Here is a 27,753-nt window from a genome sequence, read left to right as displayed (position 1 = left end):
TTTGAACCAGTTCACTGGCTAGCTAAGCCCCAGGCTGTGTCAGATATAGCTCTAGTATTTCAGGGGAAGACTCAACTCCATGATTATCCAGCAAGAGCTGGGTACCCTCCCTCCACCTCTACCCACCGGCTGATAACACATAGATAATCCCATAAACGCAGGCTAGAAAGCCTGACGGAGGTAATTAAAGTCTGTGCACTGCTTTCTGCAGTAGCCTCTATAATGTTTCCACAAAATGTTCATTCAAACTTGATATGGCACATTGAGAATTGAAGCGGTTTAATCAACAGTTTTGTAAGATTTTTCTCTCAATGGAGAATCCAAGCAGCACCATTTTGTGACACAGTAAATCTGAAAGAAAAAGAATGGTGAATTCACCTTCTTCACTACAGCTTGGATGGAGCTTGAAGGAATCATGTTAAGTGAAATAAGCCAGGAAGAGATGGCTGAATATGGGTGATCTCACTCATAGAGAGAAGTTGAGAAATAATAACAGAAAGGGAAACACAAAGCAGAACTTGGACTGGGTTTGGTGTATTGCACCAAAGTAAAGGACTGTGGAAGAGGGGGCTTTTGGGACCTGGGGAATGTTGGTGAAGGAGGACCTGGCAGCAGGGGGCTGAATATTATGTGGAAAACCGAGAAATGTTACACATGTATCACCTACTGCTCCCTATCACTTATTCTTAGAGAAATGCAAATTTTAACCTTAATAAGATACCATTTCACATACAGCAACAAAACAGGAAATGAGGGGAGTTGAGCTGTAGCACAGTGGGTTAAGCGCAGGTGGCGCAAAGCACAAGGACCGGCGTAAGGATCCCGGTTCGAGCCCCGGCTCCCCACCTGCAGGGGAGTCGCTTCACAGGCGGTGAAGCAGGTCTGCAGGTGTCGTCTTTCTCTCCTCCTCTCTGTCTTCCCCTCCTCTCTCCATTTCTCTCTGTCCTATCCAACAACAACAACAACAATAATAGCTACAACAATAAAACAACAAGGGCAACAAAGGGAATAAATAAATAAAATAAATATTAAAAAAAACAGGAAAAATTGCTGGTGGGAATGCAAACTGTGGGGGTGGGTGGTGGTGCACCTGGTTCACTGCACATGTTATCAAGCACAAGGACCTGGGTTCAAGCCTCGGGGGGGGGGAAGCTTTGCAAGTGGTAAAGGCTGAAGGTGTCTCTCTTTCTCTCTCCCTCTCTGTCTTATCCCCTTTCACTCAATTTCTCGCTGTCTTTATCCAATAAATAAATAAAGATAACAGAAAAAAATGAATGCAACCTGGCACAGTACCTACAGAAAACCACCCTTAAATGAAAATTGAAATACTTTATGATCCAGCAATGCCCTTAGGCATATTACATGAACACATGTAATATGAACAAAATACATGAACACACTAATTCTAAAGGATGTACAAACCTATGTCCACAGACAAAGTAAAAAGTCAATTCAAATGCCCATTGACAAATGACTGGTTGAAGTTATCTGGGAATATATACTCGATGGAATACTATTTAGCCATTAAAAAAATAGCATTGCATCACTCAGTACAAAAACAAATGATAGATTTGTAGGTGATTATGGTAAAAGAAATGACTAAAGAGGGAAAAGACATCAGGATGGCTTCACTCATATGTGGATGATAGATGACTAAAATAAACTTGTGAAAAATAACACCAATAATCAAATGAAGTCTCTGACTCAGTGACCACTGGGGAGGGGATGGGGGAGACCAGGGAAGAGTTTGGTTCCAGCTATAGTACTGGCTTTGGAATTCTGGTGATGGGTGTGATGGAGTGATATGTATGCATACCCATACGTGGGTATGGAGCTAGGCTCCTAAGTTCTAGTAACAGTGTAAACCATGTTCAGTCAGTAAAGGAACAAGTTCACAAAGGTCTCAGAGAGGTGTCATAAGCTTGCAAACCAATGAATATTCTTGAGTCTGTTTCCTAATATCTCATGTGAACGTGAGATGAAAACTTTAACTCAGGTGTATGTGCTAAAGTGCTTTGGAGAGAGAGAGAGAGAGGGAGGGAGAGAGAGAGAGAGGGAGAGAGAGAGAGAGAGAGGTAATATTGATAAAACCAAATTTAAAGTTCCTCATTTGTTTTAATTATATGGCGTTTTCCCTCCCATTCTATCAAATTTTGGAATACTGGCTGTATTAGCTGTCAAGTTTCATCAGTTTTCTTTAATCTGGGGTACACATCTATTTCCTATAGATTTCTCTCTTGATAAGGTTGGAAATTTTTTAGAGAATGGGCAAGTTCTGTTGTAGAATAGAGTGCCTAGTTCTAAACTGTGACAACTTCCTCCTGTTTTAATCCAAACAGAAAATATCTGGCAGAAATCTCTGTTGACATACTCCCTGTTGTCATCTCGCGAGGAATGCAGTGCTAGTCTGACCCTTTGGGTGGCACTTTGGTCACTTGGTTACAGTACTGCCGAAGGAGCTTCTTCCTTTCCACCTGAAAACACTCCAGTTAACCCTGATGATTGCCAGAACTGAGAGCTGCCAGGTGATGTTTCTCATTCGATCATTCCTTCATGTTAACTAACTTCTGATCCCACTACATATCAGTGAACTCAGTCGTGAAGCTTTACCCCTGCAGGTGAACCATTCAACTGTGGCACATCCAGTGTATAGGGCCTCAAACACATAGGTCCCGGCCCCTTCTCTCTCCCTCTGTGCCCCCCCCCTCAATTTCTCTTTGTCCCTATAAAATAAACTAGGGGCCAGACAGTGGTGCGCCTGGTTAAGCACACACATTACAGTGTACAAGGACCCAGGTTCAAGTCCCTGGTACCTACCTGCAGGGGGGAAGCTTTATGAGTGGAGTGGTGGAGCAGGTCTGTAAGTGTTTCCTCTGTCTGTCCCCCACCCCTCTCAATTTTTCTCTGTCTCTATCCAATAATAAATGAATCAAAATATTTAAAAAATAAAAAATTAACTAAAATAAAAATGATAACCAGCTTTCAAAAAAATCTTTATGTGTGTGAGAGAGAGGGGGGAAGAAGGAGAGAGGGGGGGAGGGGGGAAGAAAGAGAGAGAAGAGAACCATTCAACTGTGGCACATCCAGTGTACAGGGCCTCAAACACATAGGTCCTGGTGCTCTACTGCTGAGCCTGCTGCCAGAGACTGTCTTTTCTTTAACTCAAGTTATATTCTCTTGCCACCATTTTTCAAGCTGCTGGTATCATACCCAATGTAGCAGGTAGGAAGCTCTAAAAGCTACTTGTCGTGTGCCCTTTGTCCATTTTTTTTGAGACTACTAAACATCCACCAAATACCCTGGTTTAAAATCACTTGGTCAATGGTTAAGAAAAAACAGTTCCTGCAGGTGAGAGATTTTTGCTACATATAAACAGAGTTCATCCCCAATCTCTGGACCTGTTCAAAGCTATGATTACCCAAGAACATTCTTATTGAAATGATTAGGGGAAAAAAAAATTCATCTGATATCTCCAGACAACACAGCTTTTGAGTATTTAAGCTGACGGCATATTTGTGTTGTGCACAACAATCTAAGGCAGGTTAGCATCTTCAACAGCATTTGAACTGTGGGGGTCTGGGGGTGGCCCAGGGGGTAGCCTGCACATTCCCGTAGCTGAGGGCACAAACTGCAGCCTTCGGGTTATATTACCAACAGTGTTCCTGTCTGGGCGCCCCCCACTTCTATTTTCCTATTACCTCTGTCTTTAAAAATAAAGTAAACTGTAGTGCATGTAGACTGTAGAAATGCAAATGTGAAATTCTAAGGAGAAAACCAGAGTGCAGTTGGCTCTTCTTTGATTGTGTAATTTCTGTTCTCAATATAGTCTGGCCAAGTTTCATTTTTATTCCCCTTGCACTTCCTAATCAGCATTTCTATTTAAAATACAGATAATCAAAAGGGACAGCACCATCTGCCCCAATCCATAAAGGAAAAATGGGTTGTCTTTTAAATGCCTCAAACCAAGAGATAAAAGAACACGAGAAGGGCCAGGGTGGTGGCACACTTGGTTAAGTGCACCTATTTCCAGGCTCAAAGAACCTGGGTTCAAGCCTCCAGGCTTCACTTGCAGGGGCAAAGGTTCACAAGTGGTGAAGCAGTGCTGCAGGTGTTTATGTTTCTGTCTCTCTCTCCCTTCTCAAATTCTCTCTTCATTTCTTAACAAATGAAACTTAAAAAAAAAAAAAGCACGAGGGGCTGCGTGGTGGTGCACCCAGTTAAGCATATATACTATGATGTAGAAAAACTCGGCTTTGAGTCCCCCTCTCCCACCTGCAAGGGGTCACTTCACAAGTGGGGAAGCAGGTCTGTAGGTGTTTATCTTTCTCTCTCCCTACTTCCCCCCTCCTCTCAATTTTTCTCTGTCCTGTCAAATAAAATAAGAAAGGTGGGGGAAGATGATAAAAATGTCTATATGGAGCGGTGAAGTCATAGTACCGGCACTGAGCCCCAGCAACAAACCTGGTGGCAATTAAAAAAAAATTTAAAAAAAAAGAAAAACATAGCATGAGAAGTTAGACTGGGCTAGTGAGTTGCAATAACTTTTTAAAGTCTGAGGGCTGAAGCATTACTTGTAGTTCAGATTAGCTCTGTAAGCGGTGGAGTAGGCCATTTCAAAGTTCTCACGTACTAAGTACTATTCACCTGGAACGTCCATCTTGGACAAGAGAACTGGGAAGGCCCTGCTCTAGGTCCAGCTGTGCAGGCTTCAAGGTCATCCGTGAGACAAAGCAGCCATTTGCGACATAGACTAAACTAGGCAAGGAAAAAAAAAAGTGATAGGAATAGAGTTAAAAATGTTAGTTGCCCAGGGGTAGAAGGACAGTCCAGAATGTCTTGTCCTGCATGACCAGAATGTCTTTTCCTTTATGCCTCTAGGGACAGAAGAATCATTCCAGGCAATGGAATGATTCTACCCTCCTCTCCATACTGACCCTGCTGTTTGCTGTAGCTCACAAGTGACTACTCACTGACTCTTCAAACAGAGGAAGCGTTAAGTATAGGGTTTCAGTGCCTGGCACAGAAATGCTTACTGAGTGAATGGTCAGAGAGAACGCTGTTCCTAAATGCACATTCTCCCATGAGGTTCTCTGAGTGTTTAGAAACCAATACGTGGAGCAGGGGAGACAGCATGATGTTTCTGCAAACGTTTTTCATGCCTGAGGCTTTGAGGTCTCCGGTTCAATCCTCAGCACCACCATCAGCCAGGGCTGAGCAGGACTCTGGTCTTTCAGTCTATCTACCTAGTATTTATTTATTTATTTAAACTAGAGAGAAAGATACACCTAGAGAGATCAAAACACTGCTCAGCTCTGGCTTATGGTGCTGCTGGGGAGTGAACTTGGGACCTTTGGTTCCTTAAGCATGAAAGTCTTCTTTCTTTCTTTCTTTCTCTTTCTTTCTTTCTTTCTTTCTCTATCTATCTATCTATCTATCTATCTATCTATCTATCTATCCTATCACCACCATATTCTCTGTATCTCTATCTATCTATCCTATCACCATATTCTCTGTATCTCTCTCTCTCTCAAAATAAGTGGAATATTAGTATAAAGAAACCAGTGCATAATGGTGATGGTGAGAGCTACCAGAGGCATAGTGAATGCCATGTGTTGTGGTAAAACTGTTCCAACAAAATATGCAGACCTACATTTCTCCTTAAGAATCCAGTGTGCATGTTAAGTACCAAACAGGCACATTTGGGCAGACTTGGACCTTTGGGACTGGGGAGATGGATGGCTCCATGGGTGGAGGCCATGCCGTCCAGGCCCGAGGCCCTGGCTTCCATATCCTGTAGCACTGCAGAAAGGTACCTGGGGGAAGGCCAGGGGAGCTCACTGGACAGCAGATGAGTGCTTGGGAAGCTAGTTCCCCCTCTCCACTCTTAAAAGAAAAAAAAAAATTAGGAAGAAGAGTTCTAAATGTGGTGTGCACCTCAATTGTCTCTACAGGCAAGTTAACAGTCTGAATGGCAAAGAAGAACTCAATAAAGTCAGCAGGCAAGCTGTGATGGTAAAAAAAAAAAAAGAAGAAGAAGAAGAAGAAGAAGAAAAAGAGGAGGAGGAGGAGGAGGAGGAGGAGGAAGAAGAAGAAGAAGAAGAAGAAGAAGAAGAAGAAGAAGAAGCAGCAGCAGCAGAAGAAGCAGCTAAGCACATTAGTAATTCAGAAACAGAGCTCTTGGATCACACTGTGTGTGAACAGTAGCCTGTAAAAAAAAAATTCTTTTGAACCCACTGGTGCTTTTCTTTTCTTTTTCTTTTTTGAGTCAAAGAGATACCCACATCCCTGCTTCACTCCTTGTAAAGCTTTTCCCCCTGCAGGTGGGGACCAGGGGCTTGAACCTTAGGCACTATAACATGACCACATAACCAGAGGCGTCAGCACCCAGTCCCTGGTGCTTTTTAACCTACTAGAAAACACAAAGGTGTTTTTTTAAAATTTTTTTTTAATATTTGTTTATTTTCCCTTTTTGTTGCCCTTGTTGTTTTCATTGTTGTTGTAGTTATTACTGTTGTTGACGTAGTTATTACTGTTGTTGACGTCGTCATTGCTGGATAGGACAGAGAGAAATGGAGAGAGGAGGGGAAGACAGAGAGGGGGAAAGAAAGACAGACACCTGCAGACCTGCTTCACCGCGTATGAAGCGACTCCCCTGCAGGTGGGGAGCCGGAGGCTCGAACCGGGGGGGGGGGGATCCTCACGCTGGTCCTTGCGCTTTGCGCCACATGCGTTTAACCCACTGCGCTACCGCCTGACTCCCCACAAAGCTGTTTTTTCAAGGCTAAGATGCCATGGCTTTGTTTAGCCAAGTTAGCTGGTTTCCAGTTTTCCTGTTCCCCAATTCTCCAATAGTGTGTGTGTGTGTGTGTGTGTGTGTGTGTGTGTGTGTGTGTGTGTGTGTGTGTGTGTGTATGTGTGTGTGTGTAGACAAAAATCGTGTATTTCTAAGGAACCATTTGAGATGTCTTCAATATGCGAATTAGCAGTTATTCAGCCAAATAAAAAAGGCTGGCCTGTAAAAAAAAAAAAAAAAAGCCTCAGCCTCTGCAAGCCTCCACTGGTCTGCAGTCTGAATGCACACTCCCCACTACCCTGCCTGGCCTTTCTCCTTGGAGTGTATAACTGGCCGCTTGCCTTTCTTTCTTCCTATAATTAAAGGTTCTGGTTTGCAATCCCAGGAAAACAAAAGCTCAGCAGTTTCCATTGAGACATCTCATTCTTGTACTGCTCTCTAGCCCAGACCCACAAAGTCCCCCTTGGCTCCAGTGCAGGGCAGCCTTTAAGGCTCAGCACCTGTAGCGAGCAACCAAGCACTGAGAAACTGAGTGCAGCAGTTTGCTCAGGCCTCCCCTTCCAAGGTAACCAAGGACCTACGTAGCCTCCGGCGAGAGATTCACTGACAATTCTCTGAGTCTAGTGGAGACAGTCAGTTCAGCCCACAGGCCCCTCTGAAGCCTTCCCAGTAAACTCCTAGATAAACCTCTACAGCTAACAACCAAGCAAATGTATAAACCCAAACCAAAGCCACCTATGATACCCTAAGAGACAGGACCCAAAGAGGGGTACACACAATGGTTCCTAGTCCCTTGTTCTTCTAGAGTAGAGGGTATAGCTTCCCACTTGCAAATGCACTCTTGAGAGTAAAAACACAAGTGAGTCTGAAAGGAAAATATTTTAATGCCCAGAGCAATTCAGAAAATTATATAGTGTAAGAATATCACATATATTTGGAAAGCTCTCTGGAATGTGATGCTAGCAGCTGAGCTGCCCTCACCCCCGCCCACATATTCAGGTCTCTGTCCCCAGTACACCAGAATAAGACTGTGTCTACAGATATGGCCTGTGTATAAGAGGTAGTTAAGTTAAAATGGGGTTGTTGGATGTTAGAGTGGCTGAAAGCCAGTCTGAGCAGTATCCTCCTTCTTTTTTAAGCTGACAGAGAGGTAGAGAGAAAAAAAGTAGAGAGGCAGAGAGAGGCAGCCAGAGACAGACCACAGCACCGAAGCTTCCTTCAATACATTGAGGGCCAGGCTCAAACCTTGGTCAGGTACAGGGCAAAGCAGTGCACTGTCCGTGTGAACTATTTCACTTATTGAATCAGTATTTATTTAAGAAGACACACACACATACACACACACACCACACAGACAGGTGCAGAGGAGAGAGACAACCATCTGCAGGCCTCAGACACACACACACACACACACACACACACACACACCACAGACAGGTGCAGAGGAGAGAGAGACAGAGACAGAGACAACCATCTGCAGGCCCCAAGATGTCTGAACCAGATCAAGACCCACCCTCAGAGGACATCAATTCCACTAGTAGTTTGACATCAGACTTCTACTCTTCAAAACTGTGAGAAAGTAACAGTCAGCTAAGCCATCCAACTAGTGGTACTATTCCAGGAGCTCTAGGAAGATAATATATAAAACACACATGTACGAACGTACATATCTGGCATTCTTATCCCACTAGAGATGAGGCATGCAAGCCAGAGTTTATGAATGTGGCTAAAGTTGCAGTCAGATATGAAAGAACAAGAAATAAATAACAGCTCTAAGTCTTTCTAATTATCATCTAGACTCTCTTCTTGTGGGGTCCTTCACTCCTTGCTGCCCCCACAAACCAAGGGGGTAGCAGGCGAGGAACAGAGAGAGCAATTTCTTTTTTTTTTTTTCCTCCAGGGTTATTGCTGGGCTCGGTGCCTGCACCATGAATCCACCACTCCTGGAGGCCATTTTTTCCCCCTTTTGTTGCCCTTGTTGTTGTAGCCTCATTGTGGTTATTATTACTGCCATTGTTGATGTTCGTTCTTGGATAGGACAGAGAGAAATGGAGAGAGGAGGGGAAGACAGAGAGGGGGAGAGAAAGACAGACATCTGCAGACCTGCTTCACCGCCTGTGAAGCGACTTCCCTGCAGGTGGGGAGCCGGGGGCTTGAACCGGGATCCTTATGCCAGTCCTTGTTCTTTGCGCCATGTGCGCTTAACTTACTGCCCCACCACCTGACCCCCAGAGAGAGCAATTTCTAATGTGATAGAGTAATGGATCTATCAGCACAAGGGAAGTGCTAGACTGCTGGGGTGAGTACAGAATAATCACACTGGAAGTTAAACAGGCTCGATCATCTCCAATTACAGAAAGTCAATTCCGAGGTCCAACAAGGAAGAGGGGGTGAAATTCATGTGGAGGACTGGACCAAGACAAGCCCATCTCCTCTGATCATTCTACAGCCCATGCCATGCCAACACAGCCATGAACCAGCATCCCCCCTCCCAACCAGACAGACTAGATTGTTCTGAGCATTCTGAGGTTGGAGCACTCCTATGTGGTCACTGCTTCTAAAAATCAGGTGATGCTACTTTTGCAGCTGACTGTGGCTTTAGAGCAGCAGCACATACTGGCTCTAGAAGAACAGAGTCAAAAGCCGGACCATGAAGACTATCTGCCGGATGGCAGTGTCTCTGTGTTGTCTGCTTCTAGACTAGCTAGGACACGGTGTATCCGGACAACTCAACTGATCTCTGGCTCTGGCTGGACTTTTCTATTTCTCAGACACTTGACATTAGACCTGCTGACAGTCGAGTGGCTATTCCTCTGAAGCCTTTCAGTAAGGATAAAGGACTGCTGAACGGAACACAGAAAACCAGTTCTGGGCTCAGAGAAAGGAATAAGCAGTGAAGGATGACTTAAGATTTTTGTGTTAGCAGACTGGACCCTCGATCTGACTTCTTGGCAGCTGCTGAGCAAGAGTTTCACCAACTCATTTCTCTGTGGAGGAAGCACCAATCTACCCAACAATGGGGATCCCTGCCTTTTTGTTTTGGGGAGACTAACATCACTTGATGTGCACAGAAGGCCCCTGTATTATCACAAGCCAGAACTGGCAGAGGAGATGGGAGGAGTAGGCTTCTCTCTGGTGGGCTAACGGAGCCAATTTTAGGGAACTTGCCTGGCTACATAGCAATGGGATTTCTATCAAAAAGAACACAGAAAACCGATTCAAGAATTTTTTCAAGCAGCAAGTAGTTGGATTTTAATTTTGGCGGGAGGGGCACAGTGATACACCCAGTGGAGTGCACATATTACCATGAGCAAGGAACTGGGTTCAAGCCCCGAGTCCCCACCTGCTGGGGGGAAGTTACACAAGTGGTGAAGAGTGAGGCAGGTGTCTCTCTTTCTCCTTCCCCCCTCCATCTCCCATTTTCCTCTAAATTTCTGGCTTTATATATATTTTTAAAAAGTGTGTGTGTGTGTGTGTAATATCTATCAGGCATGGTGGACTCCTTGTGCCACCACCTTAACGATAATCCTGGTGGCAATAAATAAATGATAATGCAGCTGAGATGCCCATCCACACATAACTGGATAGAGAAGTTATGGGATATATACTCCATAGAATACTACTCTACAGTCAATCTAGAGAACTGATAATGTCAATTTACAAAACACGCACACAGACACAAAGCATTTCTAAGGCTCATAAGAACTAGGCTGGTTATCTTAAGTAGGTGGGTGGGTAGGGATACAGAGCTGTGGTGATGAGTGGGGTGTGGTGTGGAACTATACCCTGTCATCTTACAATTGTATAACCCACTATTAATTACAAATGAAAAAATAGGACCCAAATGATAAAATAAAGAATTCTTTGTAGTTTTCCCTCTCATCATGCAGTTATTCTATATTGCTATTGCGACCATGAACTACTCTCCCTTTCTACATTCTGAATACAGCCTTTCCTATTAACACAGCTTCTGTTAAGGACTCTACTGAGCGTGGTTCTTGGGAAGTTAGACACAGCATAACCAGAACGGCGATGCCACGTGAGGGATCGACTTAAGTGACTAAGCCACATCACTTACAAGACTTACAGTACCACATTTGATCAGGGTCATGGGTTAGCAGGACAAAGCGAGATGAACTGGAGAGAAAGAAAATAGACTATGTGCAGACTTGGGGTTACAGTTCCCCAAGATTATGAAATTATAAGCGTTCCATCTGGTCACCAGCTGTGGCTCCTAATTCGTCTTAATAACTTCAGCTCACAGGCTTCCATGAGAACCCCAGCAGCTTCCAAATTTCACTCCACTTTAGCTGCCAGGACTGAGTTTTGGATCCCAGTCTCCAGTGAAAGCAGCATGAAGTTGATTTCACTAGTAGTTGTTAATTAACAGGGAGGAGAGGAAAGTGAGAAGGAAAACTAAGCATGGGGGAAGGGGTGTCAAAAGAAGTTTCAAGACCATCACATTCAGTGTTTTGAGGGTTCTATGCTCTCTGGCAAAGTGCGAGTAAAGAATATTCACCTGAAATGTAAGATGGTTTTAATTCCCTAAAATCACTAAGTGGCAGGATCTCAAGCAGAGGCAATGTGCAGTTGTATCTAGAACGGGTTCCCTCTCCCTCCTGTAGTTAATAACATCTGTCTTTTGGCTACTGCCCAGAGACTGGGTCCCACACTGGAAGGGGCTCCCCTCACCACCAAGTTCAGCTACTTTTTCTGTAGAGTACTTAAGGCAGTTTCCAGTTTATGTTCTTTAGGGTGGCCATCACTGTTTCACTCAGGAGTGGAGCAGGTGTCCTACTAGAGAAAATAAGTCAAGTTTTGTTAAAGTTTCAAGCAGGACTAAAGCTGATATACTTCTTCCCTGTCAGTCACCTTCGTAGAATCATTGTAAAGAGTGAAAGAAAGTTCTGGAGCTGAGAGACAGCCTGGTTTTCGGGAAGACGTTGCCTGGTGTCACCTGTGTTTTCAGTTCCTGGAGTTGGAGTTCATTGAGTAACAGCTGCGAACTGTGGGTCTCAGCTTAAATGCAGTGGTGACCTGGACACCAGTGGCAATACCACAAAGGCTGTGAGTGATTGCTTTATACTCATGAGTGTTCTCCCTGAACAAATTCATCTCCACAGCGACCAAGAAGGCCATCCTCAGGGGGCTCTGAACCACACCAGTAGAGTGTACCCCTACTACTATAGTAGACCATGTACCACGTGGAGTCAAGAGTCTTCATTAAAAATTCTTTCAACAAAACTTCTCTGTTAACATTTGGAAATGAGATGTGGGGGGAATACACACAGACACACACATTTTTTAAAAAAAAATATTTATCTATGAGAAAGAGGGATTTAAAAGGACCAGGACATCACACTGGCACAGAAGCTGCAGGGGCTCCAACTCAGGGCCTCACATTTACAGGGTCAACATTCTACCTACTAAACCACTTCCTGGGCTGCAGAATTCCCATTTTCACTTCTGGCACAAATCTTACTTATGCACCCTAAGATCAGACAAGGAGTCCTGGCTGAGAGCCATGGGGGAGCAGGTGGGTCTTTAGTACTAGTTTAAGACATGAGTACTGGGGTAAGTCATTAGTACTGGAATATGTGATTAGTACTGAGCTAAGTCATCAGTACTAGTACTAAGGTAAGGGGTCCAGAAGGCAGGCTTTGCAATGCCTGCCAACACTCAGGAAAGGAGATTTGCTTTTCATCTTTGGCAGAGTAAGAGCACATAAAACCATGCTGAATACAAACCAGGTGTAAGGTTCAATTCTAGCCTGAAACCCAAGAGTTGATAAAAAGCTTTATGTGGGGGTAAGGAGGTGACACACTTGGTAAAGGATGCACATTGCCATGTGCAAGGACCTGGATTCAAGCCCCCAGTCTCCAGCTGCAGGGAGAAACTTCAGGAGCAGTGAAGCAGTGCTGCAGATATCTCTCCCTCTCCTTCTCCCCTTCCCCTTCTAATTTCTCTCTGCCTCTATCCAGTAAATAAATAAACATTAAAATAATAACAACATATAACAAATGAAAAAAATGATGAGGGTGAGACCTATAGAAGTTATCACCCCACTGTTTTTTGTCTTGTTATTGGAAGGAGACAGAGAAGTTTAGAGAAAAGGGGGAAATAGAGAGGAAGAGAGACAGAGAGAAACCTGCAGACCTGCTTCACTGCCTGTGAAGCGACTCCCCTGCAGGTGGGGAGCTGGGGGCTCGAACCAGGATCCTAACTGGTCTTGTGCTTTGTGCCACGTGCGTTTAACCTGCTGCGCTACCGCCCGACTCCTTCACCCCACTTTTAAAGAACTTTAATAAAAGTACTGAGGCAGTCAGATGACTGAGCTGTTCTCTGAAAAAAAGCATCACCAAACTGTGAGCGACATCCATAGTGGTAGACAAGAGACTGAATTGTTTCCGTGTTAAAGCTGTGTTTTTATATTGAGAAATCTGTTTACTGTCTTGCAGACTGGAGTATCAGACTGAGGCTTTGATTCCTTTGAACTATGTGAAACTCAATATAAATCAGCGAGGGGAAAACGCCAAGTGCAAATTCCACCTCAGGGTAGAAGCTCATAGTAGACAATACTACCAGGGTACAAAAACTGATACACTAGCCAGAAAGAGGCCAAATCTTACAGAGTAAAATGAGTGGTGTGTGTGTATAGGGGATGGTGGTTTGGGGGAAGCAGTGAGAACAGTTCACTTCATTTGAATGGAAGGAAACATAAGAATTCCACAACAGGAAGGCTTCCACCTGTGGGGTTGATAGGTGCAGCCCAAAATTCTTATTACCTACAATTCAGTTTCTCAAAAAGCATTTTATACCAAAGGTTGTGCAACTCTGGCCTAAAATACTTGCAGAATCCGACTATCCAGTAACTCTTGTTAAGTGTGATGGAATGCTGGATTTGAACCCAAGCCTTGCTTTTTACAATGAAAAACAAATTTGCCAATTTATATTATCTATTAAAAGATGTTTGGAAGTTTCACTGGATGAGCTTGTCACTGTGACTCCTGACAACTTTAATGTGTTTCCAATACACTGAGGGGATGAACTCTGGTGGTGCTGTCGAGTCAGAGAGGCCTTGGGGCATGACTTCATCACATCACCCCATAAAGTGGACGACTCCAGAAGGGACGATGAGGGAGATGCCAACCACACAAAGAACAAACTTTTGTAGTGAAGGAAACAGAAAGAAAGGGCCCAGGACCGGGGTTCAAGCCCTTGGTGCCCACCTGCTGGGGGAAGCTTTGCGGGGGGGGGGGGCAGTGTTGCTGATGTATCTCTCTCTCTCTCTCTCTCTCTCTCCCCCTTTCCCTCTCTCTGTCTCTTACTCTCTGTTCAAAATGGCTGGCAGGAATGGTGGAATCATGCAGGCACCTCACCTCAGTGATAAGCCTGGTGGTAAAATTTAAAGCAGACAAACAAAAAGCACAAAACCCAGCAAGGGTATAGGCCCTGAGCAAGAAGAGTATAGCATATGTCATATTGTAGTTCCTACATATAAGATTTCAAATATTTCCATTAATGTTGTGGTTCACCAAAAAAAAAAGGGCAGCTAAATTCTATTAAGTGGAAAAATGTATTTTAGTCCCCAGAGCTGTTTTCAAAAAAGTAAAAGAGTTTACCAGACATACTTAAATAGTTTTTCCCAAAGTCCGTTATTTTTCTCACCTAAATTGGTTCCAAAATGAACTGGCAGGGCATATGCTGTAAATGATTGATGCTCTTATGGCAAAAAGCATGTAAGTAGCTAAAACTAAAGGCTCGTGATGCTGGGCAGAGTTAGATGGCTTAAATCACAGATTTACTGTTCCACAGGCATCGGCAGTGAGACGGAAGAAGCTACTCCAGGCAGACGACATAATTGAGCCTTTTAATTTCTCTTCCTCTTGCTAAGGCCCAGCAATCCCACAGGGGCTGGTCATAGAACAGCTCATCTGAAGGGTCTGAATCAGCCCACATTAGTGCTCTAACCTCCACTTCCCCACTACCAGCCCTGCATGGCCTGAAGGCCAGCCGTCTCCTGCCGTGGGTTGTCTTGGCTGGACGCTGTCTCATGTCTGAGCAATCTGGCCTTGATTTCCTTCCACCTTCATGAATACCTGACCTTTACACCTTGATTTACCACTCTCGTCAACATCTTGTTGTAGGACGACTTGTAGTGCAAGTCGACATCCAAGAAACCTCAGCACGTTGGGTTCTGAATAGAATCTTCCTCCAGTTATATGCTGATATTCAAATTATATTATGTTTGCTTTTTTAAATTTTGTTTATTTATAAAAGGAATGTTTGCTTTTAATACATATTCCTAAACAAATTTTAAAGTAAGAAGTCAGGATGAGGAAAAAAAATGTAACAGACTTCAAATACTTATCTTGCATATTGCTAAAATGTTTTGTGTCTTTTTACTTTAGGTAAAACACCTATCAAGGATAAAAAAAAAAGGGGGGGAAGGAAATCTTTTAAAATGTCAGTTTAACTACATCAGGCAATAATTATTCAAAATGTAGCAATCACTACTCAAAAATAAAAAGGGGTCATAAGAGGGCTTTAAAATTTATCACCCATATTTCATCTCAAGGCCCATATGCCTTCCTAAAAATTTAATATTAATATTAGGCCCCATCTATAAGATAGTCATGAAAGACAGAATACATAAAATCAATCTATGATATTAGCTACCTAGTCCAGACCTAATAAAATCAGTCTTGATGAAATTTTCTTGGAGCACTCTTAGAATAATTATTTATTCTTACTATTTTATTATTTACTTTTGTCCCCCAGGTTGTTTTTGGGACTCGGTTCCTGTACAACTCCACCTTCCATGGAAGCTATTTGTTCTTTTCCTTTCTGGTTTTGATAGAAAGTGAGAAAGAGGGAGAGACAGAGAGAAGGAGAGACACCTGCAGCACTGCTCCTGAAGCTTGTCCCAGCAGATGGAGATATCATCTGAAAAAATACACACACACACACACACACACCACTTTTCCGTCGAACTGTAAAAGGCAAAGAATGAAGAAAAGCATACAAAAGGATAGAGAAGGATGGAGAGACCCAGCTAGAGAGCAAACTAGGTGTAAATCATGCCTCAGATGATCAAGTACAGGAAACCAGAGCTCTGAAAGTTTAACACAGAAGCTGCAGAGAGCAGTCCTCTTGGAAACCATCTTCACTGGAGTTGAATAAAGGCCGTCGGGAGTTGTCATACATGAATAGAGTCAAACTTCCAACACTTCAAGGATGCTGAGTGAACTTTATAAAGACCCCAAAACATTAGTTTACCTACATTTACTCTGTGATCCTTTTACTTGACCATTTACTTGACTCACTTCCATTACCTTTGTTTCACTATTAGAAAACCTGACTGATTTCTCTCTACTTGACACACGTTTGGGGTTTCTTTTTTTTTCCCTCCAGGGTTATTGCTGGGCTCGGTGCCTGCACCATGAATCCACCGCTTCTGGAGGCCATTTTCCCCCCTTTTTGTTGCCCTAGTCGTTGCGGTTATTATTGCCATTGTTGACATTGTTGTTGGATAGGACAGAGAGAAATGGAGAGAGGAGGGGAAGACAGAGAGAGAGGGGAGAGAAAGATAGACACCTGCAGACCTGCTTCACCGCCCGTGAAGCGACTCCCCTGCAGGTGGGGAGCCGGGGGCTTGAACCGGGATCCTTACGCCGGTCCCTGCGCTTTGCACCACGTGCGCTTAACCCACTGCGCCACCACCCGACTCCCGACGTTTGGGGTTTCTATCCTGAACCCGTGCTCCCCAAATTGCATTTACCCTGCTATTACCAAATACATGTCTTTTTTTTTTTTTTTTTTGTAGCCTTGTGAGTACATGTCTTTTGTTGTTAGTAGCATCCTGAATTTCCAGGTTAACAAGAGTAATGTGGACATTCAGGAAGAGTCTGAGTGTATTCCTTCCCAACTGCGGGGCAACATGACTACATAGTAACCAAATGGTCACACAATTGTTCAAAAAAGAAACGATGCTGAAAACAGGCACGTTCTGCAGGATTTAATCAATCTGTAAGAAATTTTACTGATTCTACATCCTGCCTGTCTCTGACGGATGCAGTGGTGACACCTCAAACTTACGGGAAACTGGTTTACCTTTGCCCACTCAATCCAGAGACGGAAATATATGGACAATAATTACCCCCAGACACAGGCATTTTCATTGGAATGAAAATGTAGTATCTAATTCAAGCCACCCTTTTGGATGTCCATTATAAATTAGATAGTGCCAGTGTGTGTTTCCAACTTTTCAAGCAAAAAGCTCAGCAGCTGAACAAATGCATCAAGAGCTGTTTTCCACAAACACGGAAACACTAATTAGCAGGGACGTATGCACCCCTTTGTTCATAGATGCGTTAATTCACAATAGCCAAAGAGCAGAAGCAGCCTAAGTGCCCATCAACAGATGACTAAATGAAGAAGTATGAGATATATATCCCATGGAATACTACTCTGCAATCAAAAAAGATGATATTGTGACCTTTGGAACAAAATGGAAGGAACTGGAGGTGATTATGCTTAGTGAAGTAAGTAAAGAGATGAAAGACAGAAGTTAGAGAACTGATAGACATGAACTTGGAGAGAGAGAGAGAGAACGAGAACAGAGACAAAGAGAGGAGCAAGCAAATTTTCTAAGATTTGTGAGACCTATGGTGGTTATCTTTAGGATAGGGATACAGAATTTTGGTGGTGAGTACAGTGAGGAACTATAAATTATAACCCTATAATCTTGTAACATTATTAATAACAAATTTAAAAAAAACAGCCGTTTTTTCACTGAAGTAGCACATATTTGACTAGTGATTTCAAAGAATGCTGGTGTCTTATGGAGTTCCTTAGAGTAGTGGCCCACCAGGAGATAAATCTTCCTAAAAGACTAAATGTTATTATTATTTTTTAATGTGCTTGGCAAGATTTACCTAAATTATTCAGAGGAACTCAGAGAACCTAAAATATGAGAACTTCTCCACCCCTCTTGGTTTCTAAGGATCTTACTGTTCCATCATGTATTATATCTTTCCAAATGGAAAAGGGGTCACAGTTAGTTCACCATGTGAATCATGAGTAGTGATAATATTTTTGAAAAAGGATTACAGGCCAGAGGCAGTTCTAGTTCTTCCCTTTAATTTCCTCATGCAGCTTTTGAGCACTAATTCTAAGGAAGTAAGGCTGTGGCACATCATTAAGATGCTATTCTTATTCCTGTCATATATAAAAGTGATCCCCCCCCCAAGTTCTCTTAGGAACTGGTGGCCATTTTATAGGAGGCTCAGTTTGTAATAAGCCAAAGAACTATGTCCTCTTTTATTTTATGAGTGGTACATCACAAGCACTGAATTAACATCACGACTTCTTCCCATGGACCATTCCATTTTTCTTTCCTCCCTCCCTCCCTTCCTTCTATTCTTTCTCTTAACATAAAGACAGAGAGATATAGATATAGATAGATAGATAGATAGATAGATAGATAGATAGATAGATAGATAGATAGATAGACCTGGACCACAGCATTGATGTTTCCTTCCATGCCATAGAGGCTGGAATCAAATCTGAGAGGCCAACATGGCAAAGCAGAGTACTATCCAAGTGAGCTATCCCACCCGGTCCCTCTCATGTATTCTTGATAAGATTTCAAGGTCATATTATAGCACTGAAAACTGAAACAGGATAATACAGTTCACTAAAGTGCTATGTGGTGATGAGATATATTTCTTCATTTGTCTTTTTGTTTTTTTTTTAATATTTATTTTATTTATTTATTCCCTTTTGTTGCCCTTGTTGTTTTATTGTAGTTATTATTGTTGTTGTCATTGTTGGATAGGACAGAGAGAAATGGAGAGAGGAGGGGAAGACAGAGGGGGAGAGAAAGACAGACACCTGCAGACCTGCTTCACAGCCTGGGAAGCGACTCCCCTGCAGGTGGGGAGCCGGGGTTCAAACCGGGATCCTTATGCCGGTCCTTGTGCTTTGCGCCATCTGCGCTTAACCTGCTGCGCTACAGCCCGACTCCCTCATTTGTCTTTTTGTATTAACTAAACTAAAAGTTGTTTCCTTTTCTCTCTTTTTTTTTTTTTTGCACCTCCAGGGTTATTGTTGGGGCTCGGTGCCTGCACTAAGAATCCACTGCTCCTAAAGGCCATTTTTCTCCTTTTGTTGCTCTTCTTGTCTATCGTTGTTGTAGTTATTATTGTTGTTGTTGGATAGGACAGAGAGAAATGGAGAGAGGAGGGGAAGACAGAGAAGGGGAGAGAAAGACAGACAGCTGCAGACCTGCTTCACCACTTGTGAAGTAACTCCCCTGCAGGTGGGGAACCGGGGGCTCGAACCGGGATCCCCACGCCGGTCCTTGCGCTTTGCACCATGTGCACTTAATCCACTGCGTACCGCCCGGCCCCCAGTTGTTTTCTTTTCATCTTAAACATGGTTTTTTCCTTTCAAATTTAATCGAAGGTAAAAAGCCCAGGTTGTTCATAGTAGACACAGTGACTTGTAATTAGCTCATTTCTTGCCGTGTCATAGGGCAATGGTATAGTGGATCCTAGAATGTCATCCCACAAAAGGACACACAGGAACAAAAATCAAAGTCGACATTGCTAAGTTGTCAAAACCCCGCCACGATGTTGAGTTGCTTTCAGAGAGTGCCATCCCCCATGACTGTCTCACTCCCCTGTGCAGACACTTTCCATAATGCACCCACAGAAAAGAAAATGTATGCATCAGGAAGATGAAGAGATGATGGTATGTGACATCTAAGGTGTAAGAGACAACTGTGAGGGTGCTGAGGGCTGCAGAGTTTTCTAGCTGACTATTTATTCTGCTCCCAGTAATAAGGGTGTTAGAAAAACCAGTATAGAGAGATTGCCATGTGACCAAGCCATCTCCAGCCAGTTTCCTCCCCTCTTCACCCCAAGTCTTTTAGAATTCTGACCCACGGGGGGTGGGGGTGGGGTGGGGAGGCGGCACACAGGCTGGGAGTTCTACTACACCATCCAAAGGAAGCCATCTTGAAATGCAGAAAAATGCCATGTTGGGGGCCAGGCAGTAGCGCAGTGGTTAAGGGCACATGGCGCAAAGCACAAGGACCCACGTAAGGATCCAGGTTCAAGCCCCTGGTTCCCTAACTGTGGTGTTGGGGGGTTCCCCTCACAAGTGGTGAAGCAGGTCTGCAGGTGTCTATCTTTCTCTCCCCCTCTCTGTCTTTCCCTGTCCTATCCAAAACAACAACAGCAATAATGACAATAAAAGTACAAGGGCGACAAAAATGGGAAAAATGGCCTCCAGGAGCACTGGATTCAGAGTGATAACCCTGGAGGCAAAAAAGAAAAATGCCATGTCTACAGGGAGAAAGAAATTCAATAGAAGAAATGCAGAATGTCAAGAGAAGGAAACATCTTCAACACTTACTGTATGGTTCTTGAAGATTATATTAAACCTGTTTCTTTTGAATATGCAAAAAATAAAAGGTACCATGTCTTTCTTTACCTGCAGCTGAATGTTTTTAAAGGCACTCAGTACCATTCAACAATTATTAAGAGTTGCTGACAGCCCTCTGAAATAGGTGCTGTGAATCAACACAGGGAAAAACCAAAGCTTGGCGAGATGAGCTGTTTTGCCAGAGGCACACAGTTCATGAGTGGCAAAGTCCGAACTAGATCCAGACCCATAAAACTTCAACTAGTTGGCTCTCATGCCACTAACTATGGGATATCTTCCATGAGGACCCTTGACCTTATCAGATTCAGCATCCACTGTAATAAAGTGAGAGTAGCAGAAGTTTCAGTCCTGTAAGGCTGAAGGGTAGGTCTGTACCGGAAGCAAAACTTGCCATCATTTAAATCTGCTGTTTAAAAGGTTCTTGAAATGACATGCTTTTCACAAGCAAAGGCACTGACGTCACTAAGTACCTCCACGGTCATTTTCTAAAAAAGCAAGCGGGCAGAGGAAATAATATGGGTCTACAGAGTTATGTGTCACATTTGGCAAAAACTAATTTAAAAAAAAAATGTGCTCTTGATCTTTTGGTGAATTTAATGTAAAAGAAAACCCAAAGGAGGAAAAAAAAATTTTTTTGGCATGCTTTTTATACCTAAGTGAAAAAAAAAATATATGTATCTCAGTGGGTTTATTGAAAGAACCATGGAGTTACCGTCTTTACAAACTGTTGTGTCTGCAACTAAAATTGTGTGTGTGTGTGTGTGTGTGTGTGTGTGTGGTGGGGGGAAGTTAAGGTAAAAAAGTAAGAGATGCAACTTGATAAAGACAACTACACACTCTATTCCTCTGAGTGAGTCACTATGTTCCCTCTTCAGTGGATTGCAGATTTTATTGCTGCACAAGTTAGGCCAACACTGCAGTAAGGAAAAGGGATCATATGGAAAATGAGTCACTCAGGAGGCCAGGCAGTAGCACACCTGGTTAAGTGCACAGGTTACCATGCACATGGACCTAGGACTATACTTGCAGGGGGGAAGGGGGGGCACACTTTAAGAGTGGTGAAGCAGGTCTACAGGTACTTCTCTCTCTCCCCCTCTATCTCCCTCCCCCCCCCCATTTCTATCTGTCCTGTCAAATAAAAGCAAAGAAAAAAAAAGGGAAAAAATGGCCCACCAGAAGTGGTGGATTTGTTGTGCAGGCACCGAGTCCCAGCGGCAATAAAATAAATAAATAAACAGAAAAATGAGTCATTCACAGCTTGATTTCTCTAGCTCTACCTCAGAGAAATGCCCATATCAGAGGGCGCATGTCAATGAGTACACTGTCCTTCAGCAAACAGCCTCCTGTTCGTATAAGGTCGTATAAGGGCAGTTGCCACAAGCCCTGCAAGCCTCCTCATACCTCAGCTAGAGTTACTCAGAGACCTCTGCCACCATGGAGAAGCCTGGCTGCGTCTGCCTGCCATGAAAGTGCCAGCATTACCCACCCAGTCTCCTGCCAGAATGCATTTCACCACAAGGTCCATGATGGCTTTAAAAAAAAAAAAAATCAGTCATCAGGATGCTTGGACTGTTTCATTCTTCAGATTGTACTTGGCAGAGAAACAAGTGAATTCCACTGACCTGAGCTCACCTGTAATATACTTCTTTGTTTTAATGTTTTCTCGATATTTTTGCCATGCTGAGGATTCATACACAGCTGCAGACAGGTGAAAACACATGAGGATTTAACATAAACTAGACTTGGGAGATGAAAGAAAAGGAGATCTGCTGCGAAACGGTATGTTTTCCCATGCAGTGAGAAAGACAGTAGGCAACAAAAGCTGAGCCCCTTCAAATACCCACAGCTTTGCCAGAGCAAGCCCGGGAGACGTGCTGAGAGACAGAGAAAGGCTGCAGGTGGAAGAGGAATTCAGCCCCTGAAAGCAGACAGGCCCCATTAAATGTAGTGTTTTAATCAGAAAAGCATCAGTGTTATCTCTTCCAGGGGACCAAGACCAAGAGAGACTCTAAAAGAAGGTCTGTTTGTACTTCCCGCATTCCAGCCTTATGAATACTAGGGTCTTCCTCCCAAACAAAGGGAGTCACTGTGGGCCTGCACAGATGGGTCAGGCCCTGAGCCCCTGCCATCCAGCCAGAATGCGGATTCCAAGGACTCACCAGCACTCACAGTCCTAGCCCTAACCAGGTAAAGGTTACCTCAATTCAACTCAGAAATTCTCATCTGCAGAATGTTAAGGCAGGGTCAGCAGACCAGGAAGTCACATTCTGGTTTCTGAGCGGTGGTAGCCAAGAACCCAGTGGTGGTGCATAGGTAACCAACCATGCGCAAGGACCCGGGTTCAAGCCTCGGGTCCCCTACTGCAGGGGGAGACTTCATGACTGGTGAAATAATGCTGCAGGTGCCTCTCTCTCAATATGTATATGTATACGTATATGCATATTTCCCTGCCCTTCTCAATCAATTTCTCTCTGTTCTATCAAATAAGGGGGTGGGGGATGACAAGGGGGGAAGGAAATGGTTACCAAGAGAGATGGATTTGTCCTGCAAGCACTGAGCCCTAGTGATAACCCTGATGACAATAAAAGTAAGTAAGTAAGTAAGTAATTAAGTAAACAAACTAGGAGGCTCAGATGAGACCATGTGAATTTGCAATCATGGAAAGAGGGGTGGGGCTATCCTGAGCTGGGAGGTCCCCACAAGACTGTGGAAAAAAGAGACCCTACTCCCTGTTGGGGTCTGAGAATTGTCCACCCTCCCCAACCCAGTTTCAGTTCAGAGAAAAGCCAAGGTGGGACTTCATGAAAATGATTTTTGTGGGTGGTGGCACAGCCGGTAAAATTAACAAGTTACCATGAATGAGGGCCCAGGTTCCAGTCTCCAAATTTGCACCTGCAGAGGAGAAGCTTCTGAGTAGCAAAGCAGTGATGCAGGTGTCTCTCCTCTCTGACTTTCTCCCTCTCTCTCTGTCTTTCAACTTCTATCAAAAAGCAAGAGAAAGTAAAAAGGGATAAAGTAGCCACCAGGAATGGTAGAGGCACATAGGCTCTTTTAACCATGATGATGAGGAGGAATAGGATGATGATGGGGGGTGGGGAGAAAGAGAAATGTATAATGAATGAAATGACATTTTCCACTCCGGGCATCAAGTCAGAAATGAAGGACATCAGAATCAGTTACACACATGATATGTTTTTCACATTTAAAGAAGCAGTTGGAAGTTGTGACCTGACATTCTAGGTATGTTCTCTTTACCCTCCTCTTCTGGCTCAACACTTTCAGACAGGAAGACAGACAGACAGACAGACAGATCTTAACTAATGGAAATAGTTTAGGAATTTTCATTATGTTGACAATGGATCCTGACCAAGGACTTTTATGTCTTCATTCTAGAATCAGACAGTCCTTTCTAAAAACCATTCCAGCAAACGGCCTTACTCTCTGGGGAGGAGACACAGCTCCACAGTGAGGAAGAAAGATGATGATGGATACTGGGGGTGTTCTACAGACACCCATCACAGGAAGAGGAAGAGCTGCACCCATGTACCAATGACTGTGCTATAAACCACTATCTACCTAATAAAATCATTTGAAAGAAAAATAATAAGAAAGGAAAAAGGGGAGTCGGGCAATAGCACAGCAGGTTAAGCACACATGGCGCAAAGCAAAAGGACCGGCGTTAAAGATCCTAGTTCAAGTCCCTGGCTCCCCACCTGCAGGGGAGTTGATTCACAGGCGGTGAAGCAGGTCTGCAGGTGTCTTTCTCCCCCCCCCCCTCTTTTCAATGTTTATTTATTTGTTTACTCCCTTTTGTTGCCCTTGTTGTTTTATTGTTGTCGTCATTGTTGGATAGGACAGAGAGAAATGGAGAGAGGAGGGGAAGACAGAGAGGGGGGAGAGAAAGACAGACACCTGCAGACCTGCTTCACCGCTTGTGAAGCGACTCCATTGCAGGTGGGGAGTCAGGGGCTCGAACCAGGATCCTTACCCCAGTCCTTGCGCTTTGTGCCATGTGCACTTAACCCGCTGTGCTACTGCCTGACTCCCTCTCTCCCTCTCTGTTTTGCCCTCCTCTCTCAATTTCTCCCTGTTCTATCCAACAACAATATCGATAACAACAACAATAATAACTACAACAATAAAACAACAACGGCAACAAAAGGGAATAAATAAATAAAGTTTAAAAAAAAAAAGAAAGGAAAAAGGACATACAGTAAAAGGACTCTGCCTCTTGGTGAAAATAAAGGAATTTCAATTACAAAACTGGATGCCACAGACTTGTGTTTTGGTTTTCAATTAGTGTAAAAAGAAAGGAAACTTCCATCTCTATCCATGAGGAGCAACAGAAAGGTCTCTAACCTCTACAATAAAAGGCAACATGACAGTTTTAACTGGGTTTTAGCCACAGCACAGGTCCAACTCTCACTCAACGTTCTATAAAGAAGGACACATTTTTTCTGTTCTTGTCTTTGAACAACTACATTCTTGGAACCTAAATACTGACCCACTGTCAAATGACAGAAAAGAGAGGGGGGGAAATGGGGGGAGGGTTGTGTACTTGAGAACATCTCCCCCACAGTGATTTAACTATTCTTCTGCCTTGAGGAGACAGGCAGACTTCACCAAGGAGATACACAAGCTGGCTCTTGAGGACTAAGTGGGTGTCTGCTAGGCACTAAGATGGGAAGGCCAGACCAAGAAACCAGAAGAAGGCATGTTGATGAAATGAGGCAAAATCCAGGATGTATGCTGGAGAGATCTGAAGAGTTTAGCGGGAGGGGGTGACGCGGTGGCAAGGGAGTATGAAGGTGAGCAGTTTACTGTGTTCCCTAGATTAATAAAATCCATCAAGGAGGTGCCTTGAGGAGCAAAAGGGCATGTCTGTATGTGAGGGAGCTACCATACAGGAGGAGAAATGGAGAAGAAGCTGGATGGTCCTACATTTCAAAACGTCAGGTGTAGGGTGAGTGGAGGCTCACTTGGTAGAGTATACACATTTCTGTAGCATGACCCAAGTGCATATATAAGGTATTTACACTTGCTGTAATTAATTTACAGCTACATTGATTCTTTGCTCTAACTTCAATCCTGCTTCATTTTATTTTCCTTTACTACCTTCCCCATTCTCTGTGTCTCTTTAGGTCTTGCTCAATTTTATTTTATCTTCTTGATAGGTATCTATGCCACTTGCCTTAAATATTTTCCCCCTTTTGGTAGAAAGCAGAGAAAACATTTTTTAAAGAATGAATCAGATAAATTAAAGTTGCTCAAATCTCACAAGCTATCTGAAGACAATTGATAGACTTTTTCTATTCTTTGGAACTAAATTAACTTAAGGGAAATTTCTAATTTTTAAAAATTTTGTGCAGGTGAATTTTCTGTTATATCTGGAGTCAGAAACATTGCTAGTAATCTAACTATAAACACAGAAATAGTATTGTTATTTGACAAATAATATTTTATATGGTATAGGATTCTTACCACAAAAAAAAGTTCAGAGACTTCCTAAATCTTGGATTTCCTTTCTATATTTGATTTTGTTTTGGTTGTTAGTTATAAGAATAAGGTATAACAACATAAAATTCACATGAATTTTGTACGGAAATGAACAAAATTAAAAGAATCTACTCTGGAAACACAATGATAACCTTTATCGCAGCATGGCATAATTTGTGCCACTTATGAAGTATAACTATTTTGAAATTAAAATTAGTCCTATATACCTTATAAACGTTAATTGCTTCCCCACCTGCAGGGGAGTTGCTTCACAAGTGGTGAAGAAGGTCTGCAGGTGTCTTATCTTTTTCTGTCTCTCCCCCTTTGTCTTCCCCTCCTCTCTCCATTTCTCTCTGTTCTATCTAACAATGATGATATCAATAAAAACACTAATAATAAAAAAAAAAGGTTAATTGCTTTACTTTGGATCTCTTTCATCTTTATCTGTTTAGAATGAAAGCAAAGGAAGGAGCCTAGTGTGAAAACACTGTTAGGTACCTGCCACCGAGATGAAGTAGAACACTGTATAGCACACGTGGTCAAAAATACAATGTTTGCCATAAAGTATTACAGTGTAAGGCTGGCAAGACAGCTCACATGGGAAGGTGCCTGGTCTACCACGACAGTGACCCAGGTGGAGCCCAGCCTCCCACCACACTGGGGGAAGCTTCTGTGATATGGTATCTTTCCCTCTCCCTGTCTCTCTTTATCTCTCTCTATTGGAGAGTCAGTACTGAGTGGTGAAGCCCCAGGAATGGAAACATACACAAAATACATATTTGCCTACACAAGGAAAATATGGGAGAAGGTCCAACATTTCCTGACAGTATAAGCAGCTACCATGAGAGAGCATTCTCCTGTCTGGGATGCTGCCTTGAGGATGCCCCTGTCTCAAGCATTTGCTCTGTGGCCCGCCTGGAGCACGTTACCTTGCAGGTCTGAATCATTGGATTTGGGACTACTTCTTGCTCTTCGCTCTGCTTTCTTAATCCCGGGGCCGCCTCCGCTGCCCCCGCCGCCACCTCCACCGCCTCCTGCACCGTGGCCCTTCCCGTAGCCATTGTACACTGTCGTGCAGCTGCCTTTGTAGATGGAAGGAGGGCTGTTGAGGCGATTCTGGCGGTCAATCTGGCGGTCTTTCAGTTTTTTGTGCGGAGGTTTGCTGTACTGGTCTTCCCGGGTAATGTAGCTTGACATTCCGTACAGGGGTATGATTTCTAAAATGATGATTAGGACAAATGTCGGTCTACAGTTTCAATAATGATGTTAGTACTTAAATGACCTGATCTCCTGAAGAAGTTAAGTTCATGAGTGGGAAAGACAGTTCACTTGGAGAGGGCGCTGCCTTGCCATGGCTATGACCCAAGTTCAAGCCTAGCCCCCACCACGGGAGGAAGCTTCAGTGCTCTTTCACCCTCTCTCTGCTTCTCTGTCTCAATAGGAAAAAAAAATCAGCTTGGAGCAGTGAAACCCCATAGAGAAGGAAGGAAGGAAGGAAGGAAGGAAGGGAGGGAGGGAGGGAGGGAGGGAGGGAGGAAGGGAGGAAGGGAGGAAGAATGGAAAAGTAAGTCCAGAGGAATGGTCCAAAGGAAGGCTAGGTACAATATAAAAATGTTTAAAAATGATATATCAATGAGATATCATCTATGGTTTTTTTTTAAAAATCCCATTTGTTTCTAACTAGTCAAGGAATAAATGTTTAAGATTATACAGTATGTTTAGGAATACTCAAGAATGTGTGCAAAATAATCACACATTCACTGTGTACAAAAAGCTCATATTCGGAGGCTGGGTGGTGGCACACCTGGTTGAGTGTACATTACAATGTGCAAGGACCTGGGTTCAAGCCCCCAGTCCCCATCTGCAAAAGAAAAACTTCACGAGTGGTAAAACAGGGCTGCAGGTGTCTCTCTCTGTCTCTCTCCCTCTCCATCTCCCTTCCCTACCCATTTCTGTTGTGTCTCTATCAAATAAATAAAGATAAGATTTTTTTTTTAAAAAAAAAAGCTCAT

General features: G+C 43.4%; 1 protein-coding gene across 3 annotated transcripts in view; it reads right to left on the bottom strand.

The window, feature by feature from the left end:
• The window catches only part of FNDC3B (fibronectin type III domain containing 3B), a 296,399-nt gene that overhangs the window by 89,583 nt on the left and 179,063 nt on the right, over positions 1–27,753 (bottom strand). For all 3 annotated transcript variants that reach the window (XM_060171958.1, XM_007517927.3, XM_060171959.1), the window contains exon 6: positions 26,671–26,958. In XM_060171958.1, coding sequence (XP_060027941.1) covers positions 26,671–26,958 — 288 coding nt within the window. The remainder of the gene's footprint in view (positions 1–26,670; positions 26,959–27,753) is intronic.

The sequence above is a fragment of the Erinaceus europaeus genome, chromosome 14 (genome assembly GCF_950295315.1).
Source record: "Erinaceus europaeus chromosome 14, mEriEur2.1, whole genome shotgun sequence".
Classification (NCBI taxonomy): domain Eukaryota; kingdom Metazoa; phylum Chordata; class Mammalia; order Eulipotyphla; family Erinaceidae; genus Erinaceus; species Erinaceus europaeus.
Note: the sequence above shows the minus strand (reverse complement) of the source record. Positions and strands in the feature narration are given on the sequence as shown.